The sequence below is a fragment of the Paramisgurnus dabryanus genome, chromosome 15 (genome assembly GCF_030506205.2).
Source record: "Paramisgurnus dabryanus chromosome 15, PD_genome_1.1, whole genome shotgun sequence".
In the NCBI taxonomy this organism is placed as follows: Eukaryota; Metazoa; Chordata; class Actinopteri; order Cypriniformes; family Cobitidae; genus Paramisgurnus; species Paramisgurnus dabryanus.
Window position 1 is genome coordinate 1,950,331 of NC_133351.1, and position 16,232 is coordinate 1,966,562.

Below are 16,232 nucleotides of genomic sequence, written 5' to 3' on the forward strand. Positions count from 1 at the left end.
TCAATGCATTTGTGATTCTCAGACAAAAAATTTTCAGCATTTTACAAAGCTGAGGCTCAGCCAATCACAGTTAAGAGTCAGAGGAGTCTGTTTTATAAAGGAAAGAGTTCAATTCTTATAGATATTCATTCATAATCCCTTACAATGCTTGATGATTTGTTTGTTCAGGGTGTTTCTTGCTCAAACTTGCCCTCAGAAAATAATGTGAACACATTTTATTATTCCTTCAGATTCTGTTTATAATGTTATGCATGTGCAAGTACATCTCAAATATTACAAAACAAACAATAACAGTCCATCAAACAACTAGTCTACAACTAGATTTGCATTTCTTGTGAAAAAAACAGTAGCAAAAAAAAGTGTACATTTTAAATCATTGAATTATGTGTGATTTGAAAGTATCAAACCTTTATTTGTCATTGTCAAGACATTTAGTACAGATCAGGTGTGTATGTTATAACACACACACACACACACACACACACACACACACACACACACACACACACACACACACACACACACACACACACACACACACACACACACACACACACACACACACACACACACACACACACACACACACACACACACACACACATTTATATATATAAAACACACTTGCACTAATTACAGATCTCACTCTTGTTTTGTGGGTTAAAATAAACTCATTTATATTTAGTGATTTACTGTAATAAACACTTAGATGTACAATTGAGATGCACCAAAGGCAATTTATCAGACATTTTGAAACTGGGTTCACTGCCTAAACAATTCAGGTAGTAACAACCAAATTTTCATTTAATTCACATATTGTGTATAAAAAGTAAATAGCACCTAAAAAACGAAACTATTTGTAAATGGAGTTTGTACCGTATTGCAAAAGTGTAATGCTTAGGTTAATTTAATGTTTCTAACAATGTTTGAGGAATATTAAACATTAGAAATACTGTGAGAATAAAACACAAACACCTACATATACAGAAACACTTTTAAACTTCATTGCATCGCTTTTGTTGTGCGTTTTGCGCTCCCCACATGCACGTCCTGCGTGACGTCACTGCGGTTACGCGACTATATAAACACGCGTGTGGGCGGTCTGGCAGATTGTTTTGTGCTTGTGGTGTTGTTGAAGATAACTGACAATGGTGCAACTTTCAAAAAGTGAGATGAGAGATACGCTAAAGGCTGGTCACCCTCCTGCAGGTAATGTTTTTTAATGTATTTGTGTTGTTTATTGAATCAAACGCGACGCATTTGTGATTCTTTTGATTTTTTTGTAACGGATTTATGTTTAACGAGTGTTGCGCATGATGTTGTTGTGGTTGTGCATGTGTAATGTAAGATGAACTGAGTGTTTTAAGGATCGTGAAATGGGGGTAAACGAAACACGAGCTGTTTTTGTGTTATTGTGCGATCGACAGGATGTGAGTACGCACTTACGGTGCACGCAGCAACTTTAGTGTTTACTCTGATTGTGCCTGAGATTCTCGTGCACTTCTTACATAGACAACAAATCTGAACTCTTCGTGTTTTAACGACGTTGAGCGTAAATACTCGTCTCGAGTTTAGGACAAACAGGAAATTATATATATATATAAAAAAATGGTAATCCCTAAAATCACGTTTAAGAACTTTACAGGAGAACTAAAAGCGGCATTTGATTGTAATTAACAACATTGATTTGTCAAGACAACCTGACTTATCATCTGCAACGTAATATTTTTAAATTCTTTGTGGTAGAAATTTGCAGGCAAATTCCCTAGAGCGCTGCGCAGACTTGAATGCGTATGACGTCAACGTATCGCGAGAGTGGTGTAAACCCGATTGTGTTATCTTTTATTTTTCTATCCGCACTAAATGTCAGTGCATGTTTGAATGGTCAGGTTAAGGGGTGGGATTATTGTAATTAGACTTACTACCTACGTCACAAAACTAGTGAAATCTGAATAACCTAAAATTTCACATAGAGACAGAGCGCCGATATGCAAATTTGAAAACCACGCCCACCGGGGGGGAAAACAATCCAACCGTCTCCATTGACTTTGTATTGCGAGAGGCTGCCTCCTTGTCATTTCTGGCTTATAACAAAAAACAGAATAATGCCTAAAAGCTGCTGTGTGACAATATGTACAGCTAACAAGCCAAAGAACCCAGAAATAAGTTTTTATAAGCTGTCGAGCCGTAAAACCCAGCTTTTAAGGAGAATAAAGTGGATCGCCGACTACGTTTCCCCCTAGTGGACGCAGTTCTACTAATAGAAGTACTATGAAAAGTTGCCTGTTTCCACTTTTGTTTCTTTAAACGCTCGTTTTATGAGGTCGACAGGTTAAAAAAAACTTATTTCTGGGTTTTTTGGCTTTTTAGCTGTACACCTTGTCACACAGCAGCTTTTATGTATTATTCTGTTTTTAATTTTAATCTGTAAATAAGTTTTTATAAGCTGTCGACCCCAAAAACGAGCGTTTAAAGACACAAAAATGGAAACAGGCAACTTTTCATAGTAATACTATTAGTAGAACTGCGTCCAATAGGGGGAAACGTAGTCGGCGATCCACTTTATTCTCCTTAAAGACAGGGTTTTACGGCTTGACAGCTTATAAAAACTTATTTCTGGGTTCTTTGGCTTGTTAGCTGTAGATATTGTCACACAGCAGTTTTTAGGCATTATTCTGTTTTTTGTTATAAGCCAGAAATTACAAGGAGGCAGCCTCTCGCAATACAAAGTCAATGGAGACGGTTGGATTGTTTTCCCCCCCGGTGGGCGTGGTTTTCAGGTTATGACGCGCGGCGCTCTGTCTCTATGCTTGTGAAGAATGGTTTACCAAAACAAAGTTGCTGAGTTCTTGTTGTTCACGTTTTCTAGGTTTATAGAAACACTGGGCATCCAATTATAGCACCTAAAGTTGGAAAGCGTCAGATTTTCACGTTATGACCCCTTTAAGTCAAGCATGCCCCCTCTGTCTTTGTTTATAAAATATTACATGAGGTGTTTTTATATGGAATTAAGTGTAAAGTTAAGGAGTGGATTTGTTGGGAAACACATGCACGTGCACAAACTCATAAAAAACCTCTACAGTTAGGACACGTGACCATGTTCTTGCACATAACACCTGGCTGCAGATGCTGACCACGCCCATAATCTTTCACACTTGTTGCCTTCACAGATTTTATTAAGTTGATTGTGACGGATGGCTTATTTAACTGAACACATTTGCACGCTCCTTGCCCTCAGTGCCCCGGGCAAACGTCCCAATAATTCAGAACAACAGGACTGAACTGATAGTAATGGACATCTAGATAATTTCACTCAAAACTCTTCAAAGAAATACCTTTTATAGGTAGTTTTCACTCCAAACATTTTCTTTCAGCCTTGCAGCCTAATTGTGTGCTTGTTTTATTGTGTTGTACAGTTAAAGCCGGTGGGAAACGTGTGGTGAAGAAAAGTGGGGAGGATAATGCCAATGTAGAGAAGGAAACCAAGAAAATGGATAAACAAAGGTACCTGTTTGCTTATTTAATTCACATCATTAATAAAAAGAGCTCTCCTGGCACCTGAAAGCTGTTAGTTCTGTCCTGATAAATGGGAAAACGTCCAAAAGTCAAGGCATCAAAACTTTGCATGGCCTAGTTTTCGTACACCTGCCTTTCATTTCAGTCTGCATTAATCCTTTAAAGAGAAAGCAGAAGAAACCTAAATACTGAAAATGCATCAACTTTGCATAATCTATGAACTGTTCAGTGGTTTAGACTTCCTTCAATTTAAAGTCACATTCAGTTCTGCTTTGTGTCAAAATCTTTTCCAGGCCTCTGCCCACTCCTTGGAGACTTCAACACGTCAGTCTTCTACTGTCTGGTCCTCTTGAGAAGGTTTGTTAAATTATTGCATCTGTTAAATCTGAAGTGACGTGTTTGTCAAATGTTTTATGAGGGCATAGAGTTTGGCAGTTAATGGCAGTACAGCAAATTAGCCGAAATATTGAATGTGCCAAGCCTGCACTTTCTGTCTTTTTAATGACCTCTCAAACCACAACAGCGGCCCTCATTTATTCAGCATTTTTATTTCGGTCTATAATTTTAATTGAATTGTGAAAAGTAGGACGCTGTTGTTTGTTCCGTTGTATCCAAATAAGAGCTCATTTTATCAATGCATCAAACAAAGCTTTAAGTCACTTCATTGGCACAGAGCACACATAGCTGCCATTTGTTAAATCAAGTTTCTAGAAATGCAAGGTAATGTTTGAATTTAATGTTTGTTTCCTGCAGTTGGGCCATGACTTTCCAGAAACTCCAGTTTCAGTGCGACACTGTCGGGTCAGACCTGGAGTGGAGAAACCACATGTCCAACGAGCCTTCCTTATCCAACAACCGCGCAAGTTTTGAGCCAAAATGGCCTCCATTGCAAAGTTTCTGAAGAAATGATGTGCGACAATCAGGAAGTTGTTTGTAGATGTTTGTAATAAATAAATAAATAAATAAATTTTGAGTATAATGTAACCATGTTGGTCGTAGTATTAGTAGCTTTGTAGCTTTTCAGACTGGGTAGACTGTATTTGCATAAACTGTTTCAATTAAACTATGCTGTGACAAATGACGGCTTCCTTGCAAATCAATAACGAATGTTTATAAACTTGACATTAAATTGTAGCATTAGTTAATGGCATAATTTTTTTTAAAGTAATTTGTTATTTTTTATACGTTTTCTTTTTCTACAAATAGAAATGACCAGTAAATGACTTTTGCGCCCACACCAAATAAAGTGGTGGTTGTAGTTTTTCTTTGTGTCCATTAGATGGCAGCAGACACCAGATATTTCTGGAACTGCAGTTTAATTTAAAACAAACCTTTAATGTTTTTGTCTATAAACTGAAGACCGTGTAATTGCAAAAATATTACCTTCTGAATATTATTGACTGAATATTACTGACAAGGTTTATTATGCAGGGTCCTTGAAAGAAATCATTATTGCAATGTAAAGGGAGTGTTTCTATTAAAGGTTACAGAAGAAAGATGCTCTCAGTTTTTTATTTTCTTAGACATGATTGAAGTATAAAAATGGGTTAACTTGTTAAGGTTAGGAATGCTGGTCAAGTCTAAATTTCTTTGGAAAGCAGTAATAATTTGTAATGGTATGTTTCAGAAGGGCCTATTTGAGAAATTAAGGCCAAAATATTAAATCTAATTCATAACATTTGTAGTTTATTTATGAAATGGGGAAAACAGGAAGTCTTTGGTGAAATTTAATCTTCAAATTTACTTTAAAATTTTAATTTAGACTGAGGTTAAACAACATTGTAGTGATTTCCAGTGAGTTTAACTTTTTAACGCATGATTTAAAAAAAACTGCACAAACGTTGCTTGGTTTTTAACCTTTGTTGGCTGATACAGCTTCATAATGAGATGTTTCTCAGTAAAGGTGAACCAGATCAGTGATGTCAAAATCACTGTGTGTGGTGACTAAGTTCTCAGTTATATATAACCCATATGCAAAAATTAAAAAGCTGTTAGTTATAATGGAGGTGTGAGGATGTGTGCTGAAGTCTGCAGAGAGCACAAAAGAGCCCCTATTGCGTGTAAATACTGGGACAAATACCAAGTCTGTAACGGTGTTTTGATTTCCCGTACTGTATATTAGATGAATGGAGACAAAGAGAAGATTAGAAGTGAATCACGTATACTTGTTTAGACACACACTCATGAGATTACTTACTATGTGAAAGACTTCAGGTGTGTTATAGTATTTATACTTTAAATGACTTTATTATTCAAGTTAATAATAAAGAATGATGATCATGTACTCATGGGTAGAGTTATTTATTTTCATTGATTACAATAGTATTGATGAAAAATACATTGTAATCCTTTATACAGTAAATAGTTTGACTTCAACAGTTAAAACCGTTTCTCCATAGCTTTTTGTTGGGTTTGTACATGACCAGCCTGCATTTTAACCCACATTTAATGCATTTTCATGCAAAGCTACAGTTTTGTGGTGTATGAACAGAATACCACAAATTGATGTTGATAAAAGGATTTTGATTTATCATAAAATCTGATGCATGTGGGAAAACAAGATCAGGGTTCACTTCAGAGTCAAGAGCTGCAAAGACCTGCTGGTGCCAAATGTGATATTTGGCACAATCCGTTATTAAGACACGATCACATATATTTGAGTATAAAACCTGTTAAGAGCATGTCTGACTATGACCATGGCATGTCTTTGGACCTGTTTGTGTATTTTTTATAAGAAAATGTAACTTTTTATCTTCTTTTTTCCTTCACTGTCATAAATATATCACTCTGCATTTTTTCCCATAATCCTCTTTAGCTTCTGATTTGAGCTAATGGGATTTGGGTTTGTTTTGTTGTCCTGATTATTGCAAAAGAAGTCACTTTAACTGGCTTACAGATTAGTGATTAGCATGGATGCACAGTCAGGGATAATTTTTTTTCTCAAATTAAATTGAATCTCTGAGTTTAATACCTGTATTCATTTACTTCAATATCTTATGTTTCACATACTGGTTGTTGCATGCATTTATGGAGCATATTTTAAGGCTGTTGTAAAAAAATTATTCATTGTATTAACTCAATAAAATTGTGGGCAGGATTTCCATCCAATATGAATGTGTACCCCTAACTCATAAAAATTGCTTTACACAATAAAAATATATTGAGTTAGTCCAACTCAATTTAAATAAATGGCAATACTCAATTAGTTGCCTCAACTCAATTTAGTGTAGTCTGAATAACTCGATTTAGCGTAGTTTGAAAAACTCAATGTAGTGTAGTCTGAATTACTCAATTCTGTTATTTTATGTAAAATGTTTTTAATATCATTCTAAATAGCGTAAGAACATGTTAACATGCTAAAAATGATGATACTTTGGATGAGCATGTGAAAAAGATTGATCTCCCAACAGGCATTAACACAGTTCATGCTCATTGAGAGAACTATGTCACATCCACAACCTAACCAAAAGCGCCACTCTTCTGCACGATGGTAACCAAACAATTTGAAAAAATATAACACAAACACTTCTAAATCAATAAGATAAATGGACATTAAACACTATTAAGTCTTACTCTTTACCTAAAAATGCATACAATAACACTTAATTAAAAAAATACTCTCCAAAAGCAGTTGCATGCAAAGCATGCTGGGAAATTATTTTTCCAGAATCCAGACTCAAACTAATTGTGTTAACGCAATTAAAAAGAAATCAATAAATTATAGTAAATATTCATTTTGTGTTATACTAATGAAATATACTTATTGCTCTTAATGAGGTATTTTAAATTAATTGAACACAATTTTAATGTGTCATTTATAAGAAGGGCTTGAAACATTTTTTTGAGTGCCTGGTGAGCTTCTCTTTAACCAAAGATATCTTTGTTTATAATATCCACATATTTTAACATTTGCTGAGTAACTATATAAAATGCATTGTTAAGCATAGATCTCCAAATTCAAAGACTCATGTTTAATGTTTAATGTTTTGATTTTATGAACTTGTTTTTATACGCTATTGTAAAATCTCAAAAACTTAAAATAGTAGGTTGCATTGACCTGCATAACCAATTTGAATAAACTTTTTTGCAGTTTTTTTACAGTGTACAGTTCAATTTAGGATGTTTTGAAAGTAATATAAGATTTTATGTCCATTTCACAGTGTTGTTTCTTAACCAGCATACTAAATATGAACTTTCTGTGTAAGCTACAATTCACCTTCCAGCAGACATGATTAAAACACTTTGACGGTGAGTAAATAATAAGATAATTTGCATTTTTAAATGAAAGTTACTTTGAAGTTGTCTCATAGCAGTGTGATTCAAGCAAATGTTTAACACAAGCTTCAAAGCTTTCAGATCTGTGTGTGCTTTTAAAACAGTACACATTAAACAAACTGCATTTGTTAAAAGAACTTTTAATGTGGGACTGAAGCCACATCACAAATCATACTCACTCAGCAGCTGTTGACCAGAGCGGCACACTGCTGAAACCCAATGAATCATGATGGGATTCACATACAGTACTCCAACATAGCCGCCAAACCTGGCCAGGAGCCACTAGATGCCCACTGCAGTGATTTTAATTCCATTGAGATCTCTCAACAGGTGACAGAGAGTCTGTGTGTTGTCAGCTCCCTGTCTGTGATAGATTATCACATACAAACTTAATGTTGTGTTGGAAATGAGAGCTTCTCTTCTGGCCAGCTGCTGTTTTTGCAGTCAAAAGAACAAAACATTTTTATGAAATACAATGCCACTATAAAATGTAAATTCAGATTATTCATTTAAAGAGACAGTTCACCCAAAAATGAAAATTCTGTCATCATTTTCTCATCCTTACGTTGTTTTAAATATGAATAAATTTTTGGTTTCTGATAAACACAAAAGAAGATAATTTGATAAATGATGATAAGCCCACAGCTGATGGTAACCATAGACTTCCATAGTAGGAAAAACAAATATTATGGAAGTCAATGATTACAATCAACTGTGTGCTTATCATCATTTATCAAAATATCTTCTTCTTTATTTATCACAATATTTTCATAATATTTTTTTCCTACTATGGAAGTAAATGGTTACAATCAGCTGTGTGCTTTCAATCGTTCATCAAAATGTCTTCTTTTGTGTTCATCAGAAAAAAATAAATTCATCCAGGTTTACAAAAAACACGAGGATGTAAATATGATGACAGAATTTTCATTTTTGGGTGAACTATCCCTTTAAAATATTGCATTTTCTATGAGTGCAATACCTCTATCCACCGTTTGGTGTCATCTTTGAGTTGCCTTTCAAAAAGTAATTCAACCATGAAAGCACTCACACACACAGCACATTCAACTCACTTTGATTTGTAATTACACCTCTTATTATTGCAAACATCTGCAGGACAGCTGCTATGGAGATCTGAGACTATTTTAGACTCACCACATGAGTGAATCCGCACAAGATCCTACATTTATTCTGTGCACTAAAACTGCAAAGGTCAAACTACATTAAAGACTTCATAACATCTACTGGCAACCATAACCCCAGTATACAGCAGTTACACATGTTACAGGAATCCTCAACACAAGCATATTTCCTCTGGTAAATCTCTCATATGCTTCTCATTTCAGGGTTCATTTCAGGCTGACTAAACAGTTTCCAAATTAAAAATCCTCTTGATTATCAGGGGTTGACAAGCAGTTTCTTTCTAGACTGATTTGCATGTTAAAATACATTTCTCTGGCTAAAATTTGTTTTTTAAATTAATGCTAAATACATTTTAGGTAATGCTAAATTGAATATATTTTTGTATTTGGAAATATATTTAGTTTTAACCTTGATATATTAGCATATATTTCAAAATGTATTTCAAAGGCAAGCAAATACATTTTAGATCCTATATGACAAAAATGTGTATTCCAAAATATATTTTTCGGACATTTTTTGTATATAATATATTTAAAAATATATTTGTTTGCCGTATGGGGTAATTTTACTACAATTATTATGCCTAAACTATGGCTTACTATAGTAAAACCATGGAAAATTCTCGTGCTTCAATAACATATAATTACTGGCTTTTGATTAGAGTAACAAAGGAAAAAATTCAACTGGTAAAAAGAAGTTTGTTTTAAGTGAGTGTTTTCACGTGGATGTCGCGAAACGTTAGATCCACCTCCGGCGCGTGACGTCACAGAGAAAGGGAGGAGCCCCGCGCGCTGAATCGTCCGCGAGAGTCACGAGCGGCGTACATCCAAACTTTTCCCTCACGGATAATTCATGACATTTCACAGGTAATTTACTTTTCTATCTTCAGTGCTGTTTACCAAACGTTTACTAAACAGTTCCTGTAAGATTTCGCACGGGTTCAGTTGGAATTTGTTGCTGTCTTTGGCTCGCGGTCGCTGATCTCAGATCAGACCGGGAATATGCCGCGGCTTGTTCCTGTGGGAGAATTCATTATCACGGGATATCATCTGGGATATTGTTTGAGAAATGTGATGTACAAAGTGTATCAAATGTACTTCTGATGAGATGTTAAGCTGTGCTTGATACGGTAGATTGTTGGCGTGTGTTTCTGAGATCATATGTTATCCTGGGAATTGTGGATAGTTTTGGGATGCATCCCTTCTAATGGGAAAGTTTTTTATTATAGCTACTCTAGGGATGTCTGATCTCTTTACTCTTTATAGGATCATATTGGACTTTATTTTCCTCAGAATTTGTGTTTATAAATACAGTTCCCCAACTGTTTATCTTTCAAAAAGTTGAAGATAAACTGAAAAGTTCTTGATAAAAAAGCTTTTTATCTGCTTCAATGTATTACAAAAATGTATTTGTGCCAACATATCAATCGATTTCATTGCAAAACTAACATTTTATTTGAATAAGAAAGTCAGTAAGAGCTCAGAATAACTGTAAACTTCTTTTATTGTTGTTGAAATAAACATCTCTGGGTGTTTGGGGTTTTTAGTCACAACATAAATCTGTAGTCTGTTGTGGAAAAGTGACCCTAAACTTTTGAACGGTAACTCATGATGACTTTTAATCTAAAGGGCTTTTCTCTTGTGTTTGACAACAGGTGGGTAGACAAATATGAACTGATTAAAGATATGATGAATGAGTTGGAGTGGGTAGGGAAGGAAGGACAGTCATCAAGTGTGAGGCATACATGAGAACTTCTGTTTAAAAAGTTTCCCAGCATGCACTTCATGAAGGTTGAGTGATTGTCCAGAATGTTCAGAGCTGTACTTAATTCCCAGACCAAAATTTCCAATGGATGCTTTTAAGAAGCTATAATATAAGACTGAGATTTAAAGGAATATTCCACTTTCATAAAAAAAATCCCAATAATTTACTCACGATCCCAACCGAGGCATAAGAGTCTTCTCTAGCGAAACATTTCGGCAAGACACATAATCTATACTTTAAACCACAACTTCTCGCCTTGCACAAGCTGTGTAACGCACTAGTCTTACCTTATGTATTACGTAATCACGCTTGACGTATGTCAAACTACCGCTCCAGTGTTTACAAGAGTGGAGAAATATGACAAATTCAATGTTGTTGTATGGGGTACTAATTAAAATGTTTGTGTCAGTTTATTGTTTAAAATGGTCCGCAAGTGTTACGTTTCACACATGTGACACGTGACCTTTCCATGTGATTATGTAATACGCAATATCACGTTGGCGTGTCTCACGGCTAGTGGAAGACATAAAGTTGTGGTTTTAAACTGCATATTTCTATTTTTCCTGGAGAAAATGATGATTGTTTTTCTAGATAAGACCATTATGCCTTGGTTAGGATCGTTTAGAGCTCTTTGAAGCTGCCTTGAAACTGTAAACTGTTGAGGTCCAAAGTCTTAACTCTTTCCCTGCCATTGACGAGTTAACTGTGTACTCTCACGGTACATTCACACGGGACAGAAGCATTAACGCTTGCAGAAGGCATGTCTGAAGCGTGGCCAACAGAAATTACAGTGGCCGCAACATATGCTCCCGTCTTCCATAAACTTAATTGGCTTGCTTGCACTAGGTTGTTTGCATAAGGCAATCTATTGGATGACGCACGCGTTGCTGCTTGAAAAGTTTAGAAATGTTCAAATTCTGCCGCGAGCATAGGCAGTGAAGCAGCACAGATGGATCCATAATTCAGTTCGGCAATGCATGACGTCACCAATTAAAAGTGAATGGGAAGCGTTAACTAGGGCTGCACGATTAATCGTTTTTAAACCGAAATCGCGATGTGAATGGATGCGATTTTCGAATCGCAAGAGCTGCGATTATTTCGATTCAAAACTATCAAATATAACAATCATCTAGTACGCAGTTTTTGACAGTTCGCTTCATGCGCATTTTACGTTTGATGCAGTTTAAACCAATAGAGTGCATTAACACTGAGGTGCTGACTACACGTCAGATAACACCATTTGGAAAACATGAGCGAGCAGCAGTTCAACTCCTCAACAAAGTGTACGGCCATATGATTTCCGCGATGAGGAAAACACGGACAGCATCGCGAAATGCATACAAATGGAATTAACTGCACAACGCGGAATGTCATGAAGTTGCCAGATTTTGGATTCAGTCATTTTTAAAACCCATTATAACTCATTAACCGGCAAATGAAAGGACAGAAATGCGCGAAAACATTTCCCTTTTGTGTAATGTTGGACTTAAAGAAAGGTGTATATACGTCCGTTTCTCGTCATCCATCGCAAACAATGACAAGCGCCTCATCAGACTATAAGCAGGTTTCATTAAAGCCCGGAACACAGCAGACGAAAGAGGTACATTTTACTTTCTTGCACGCGCACATCTGCACCGCTTTGAATATTTACAGGCACGAGGGTTCATGAAGCGCGCACACCGAGAGCAGTCAGCACACGCGTGATCACTAAACTTAAGTTTTCTTTCTTGTCTAAGTGAACATAAACAGCTGGATGTTTATCAGTATATTGAAGCAGAGCAGTTTTAAAGCTGTCTTGTGTCTTAAAGTGACAGACTAGGGATGCTCATATCAGTTAATTTTCCCGACCAACAACCGTAGCTTCTAAACCGAACATTAACCGTTAACTTATAAGATTTTAATATGAAATTGTCATTGAGTAAAAATACAGTTGACGGTTGTCTGTGAACTAGTAAAAACAAAAGATTTAATTTGAACGTGCAAACAGCAGTGACAGATCAACAACAGCACCAGGATTCATACATCAGATCAGATATTCACGCAACATTACCTTATTAAAAAGCACGCGATCAGTCCAGAGGATTAATATCCAAAAAGGGCAGATTGTCTCCATTTCTTCTACCACAGTGGTCATTTCTAAAGCAGGATGCTTTTCAGAAAGTTTTGCTTTTGCGTCGTCTTTCTCCGTTTGTGCAAAAAGAGAGATGTTTATGTTCAGGGTCAGAGGCCATCAGCGAACGTCTGTCCGGATGTGCGTGAGACGGAACGCGTCATCTTGCGCGGACACGCGCGCATCTCCGTTCAGCTTCCAAACACGCATACAAATGATTTCTCATACAAATGATTACTTTATCAGACCGTCAGGGCAGCAATAATTTGTGTCATTTACAGGACATTCACAAATTACAGATAGAAAAGTGGCTAAATGTCTGTCGGCTCATGACTACACGCACCATGTATTAACAAATATTTTTTTATTTTAACTGATAATGTTAACCGGTCATAAATTCTTACCTTCGGTTAATGGTTAAACGGTCAATGTGAGCATCCCTATGACAGACAGTAACCTGGTGCTTTCTGTGTCAGAAATGTTTATTACACACCAAAAATTTAAATCACTCCTTACTCTTAACTGAACAGAGCTTCTGCAGCTCCACATTTAAAATCGTACAGTGAGGACTGTGCAGTGTTTTATTTGTATTTTTTGCTTATATTAAATCATAGATTCTAATAACTAATATATTTACATTTATGACAGATGCCTGAATAGTAAAACAAGATGAGTATAGTCTTATGATTAAAAGAAAAAACTAAACATTTGCTTGTCAGAAGCATTGTTGTAGTGACAGCCAAAATACATTGGCCTATATGTTATTTTAAATAAAACTTTCAAAAAAAATGTGTTAAATTGTATTTTAATGTCCTTAGATTAAAAAAAAGTAGGTCTGCAGAAGAGCAAAGTCCTGCAGACAACTTGGCACAATGTTTAAGAGGTTTTAAATAAACAGTAGCACAGCATCTTTCTTTGGTGCTTTTAAAACCACCACAACAAACCTGGATGTAGCTCTTTTATTATATACTAATGAATCGCACTTTAAATTGCGAATCGCAATTTTGATCAGAAAAATCGCAATTTGATTATTTTCCCGAATCGTGCAGCCCTAGAACGCTTACACCCCGTGTGAATGTACCGTTACCCAACTTATCAAACCTGGAAGCAACCCCATCAGGTCAAACAGTTAAAACTCAATGTATGTTTTGAATATCACTCTAAATCTGATGTCTATCAAATGAAAGGGCAAAATGCAATGATCTCAGCTTTTTGCTCAAAATTTTGTATTTTGAAAAAAAACTACCCATATTTGAGAGGCGATTAAAAAACAACAAATTAAGTGTTAGTATGAAAATAAAAAGTTTTTTGTTTGAAAGCAGAGGGTCTGTTCTTTCATTTGATATATTGTATGTTTAAATATTTAAAGACGAAAATATTCTGGAAGGCATTAAACTTTTGTGAAAATCATAAAAAGTGCTGCCGCTGGCTGGCAACTCAAAAAAAAAACGCTAGTGGGGAAAAAGTTAAACTGAGAAAAATCCTAGAATGTTTGCCTCAAAAAACTTAATTTCTTCTTGACTGAACCAAGAAAAACATAAACTTCTTGGATGACATACGGGTGAGTAAATTATAAGGATAAGTGGAATATACCTTTAGCTCAAATATAAGACTGAGATTGTCTCTATGATTTTTCCAAACTCTAGTTCATACATTTATTCTGTTCATCTGTTTCAAAATGGTTCACAGTTTGATTTTTAGAGAGGTAGAAAGTTCCTCATCACTAGATATTCTGGAGCTGAATGTCATCTTCTCTATGGAGTTGACTCATATGGACTGGATGTGTGGTGTGTTGATAAAGGCCATTTCTTTTTATAGCCTTAAGAAAGCTTGGCTTACAAGGTTCCCACGTTTATGGAAACCTGCAAATATCAGGGAATTATACAATTTTGCATTTTTTCAATGCCCCAAACTGTCAGAAAATATTTTATAGTTAACATTACTGTTTTTAGTTTTGTTCTGCACTAACAAAGAGCTAAATATTGGATGCTGGTGTACAGTTAACATAAATCATAACTACTAGTTAGGGATCCAAAAAGAGTACTAAGCAAGGAGTAATGTAGAATGGCATAAGAAGAAAACTCTCTGTCAGAAATGGAGCATCTCTGATAAGAGTGTTGTCTTGTTCTTTATTAGCCATTACCGTATATCATATTTAAATCGATTCCACATAATTCTGCAAAGATTAATAATATATAAAAATGTATAATTCCGCATATTCGCCTCAAAATGGGCACAGAGCTCGAGCTGTGGAAAATGTGTATCTGGGCATGGGTTCAGGGTTCTCACAGTCTTGGAGAAAGAAAAAATATAATTTAAGAATCTCCGACTTTTTACATGCATACTTCTTATCTTATTGCCCAAAACTATAATCAGACAGTTTGGCTCAGTTTAAGTAAAGCCACTATAAAATAATAAATTAAATCATTATTTAATTAGGACCATCCAAACAATTAATTGACTAAACCTGTTAGAACCCTCTCCCATATTTAATAGCCAGTTGCCAAATAACAGGTGCTGGTACCACATGTAAACATTTAGTAGATACTGAAGTGCAGAAACAGACCACTGGTATATGTGTCTTGCTGAAAGAGCCATGTGCTTGCTGCAGGATTCACTGGATTGATTGACATCCCGTTGACTATGTTCACACAGAATACGGTTGTCAGTCCTCTATTTGAGTCCTTAATAGTTGCGGTCACATACGATTTGGTTATTTATGAACTGCATACTTTAACCAAACTCACACCCATACATTTTCAGGACTGACAACCAAATTTATGGAGAAACGCTGCTGTGTGAATGCATCTGTACTAATAGTGGTGTACCGGATCGCTGTTGATCCATGATCTGTACAGATCTGTGAACTCAACGTTTCCAGACTCACATCTGTAAGTCAATGCGGTTGTCAGTCCTTAATATTGACAGTGTTATGGTGCATTCACACCAGGCACAAATAAAGCGTAAAGCACGAGTGATTTACATGTTAAATCAATGCAAATACGCGATAGACATACTGTGGCGTGATTCGTGCGCAGTAAATTTTGTGTTGCCGGTTGACACATGTAGCGTGTGATTCACGCCGGGTTAACCAATCAGGAGCATTCTCTAGTATGAGGTGATTACGACGTAGCGAGCTGAGGCAGAAATACGAAACATTGACAGTGTTATGGTGCATTTACACCAGGCGCGAATAAAGAGTTAAGCACGAGTGATTTACATGTTAAGTCAACACAATGACGTGATATACATCAGAGTTGTATAGTACTTAAGTATTTTTACTTTCTACATAGAAGTGAATTTTCAATTATTCGTATTTTATTAGTGTTTTTCTTTGGAAAACATACATTCCAAAAAATATTATCATAATTTTTACTCCACTACATTTCATAATTTGAAGTTTTTGGTTTAGAGATTTAATATTTAA

The 16,232-nt window shown here is 35.7% G+C and overlaps 2 protein-coding genes across 3 annotated transcripts in view; both read left to right on the forward strand.

Moving 5' to 3' along the window:
- Positions 1–1,053: 1,053 nt before the first annotated feature.
- On the forward strand, positions 1,054–5,016 carry dap1b (death associated protein 1b). Its single transcript, XM_065252355.2, has 4 exons — positions 1,054–1,209; positions 3,417–3,504; positions 3,810–3,873; positions 4,270–5,016. Exons 1-4 carry the CDS (start codon positions 1,149–1,151, stop codon positions 4,384–4,386), a joined length of 330 nt encoding a protein of 109 aa, XP_065108427.1. The 5' UTR covers positions 1,054–1,148; the 3' UTR covers positions 4,387–5,016.
- A 4,689-nt stretch (positions 5,017–9,705) lies between these two features.
- The window catches only part of tanc1b (tetratricopeptide repeat, ankyrin repeat and coiled-coil containing 1b), a 168,729-nt gene continuing 162,202 nt past the window's right edge, over positions 9,706–16,232 (forward strand). For both annotated transcript variants that reach the window (XM_065252378.2, XM_065252379.2), the window contains exon 1: positions 9,706–9,797. The gene's annotated coding sequence lies outside the window, so the exon portion shown is untranslated. The remainder of the gene's footprint in view (positions 9,798–16,232) is intronic.

What these genes read in the sequence shown, in the direction of transcription:
- dap1b (XM_065252355.2), top strand. Translation starts at nt 1,149, where the DNA reads ATGGTGCAACTTTCAAAAAGTGAGATGAGAGATACGCTAAAGGCTGGT. An exon ending in AAGAAAATGGATAAACAAAG is followed by an intron (nt 3,505 to 3,809) that starts GTACCTGTTTGC and finishes AATCTTTTCCAG; the next exon opens with GCCTCTGCCCACTCCTTGGA. An exon ending in TGTCTGGTCCTCTTGAGAAG is followed by an intron (nt 3,874 to 4,269) that starts GTTTGTTAAATT and finishes TGTTTCCTGCAG; the next exon opens with TTGGGCCATGACTTTCCAGA.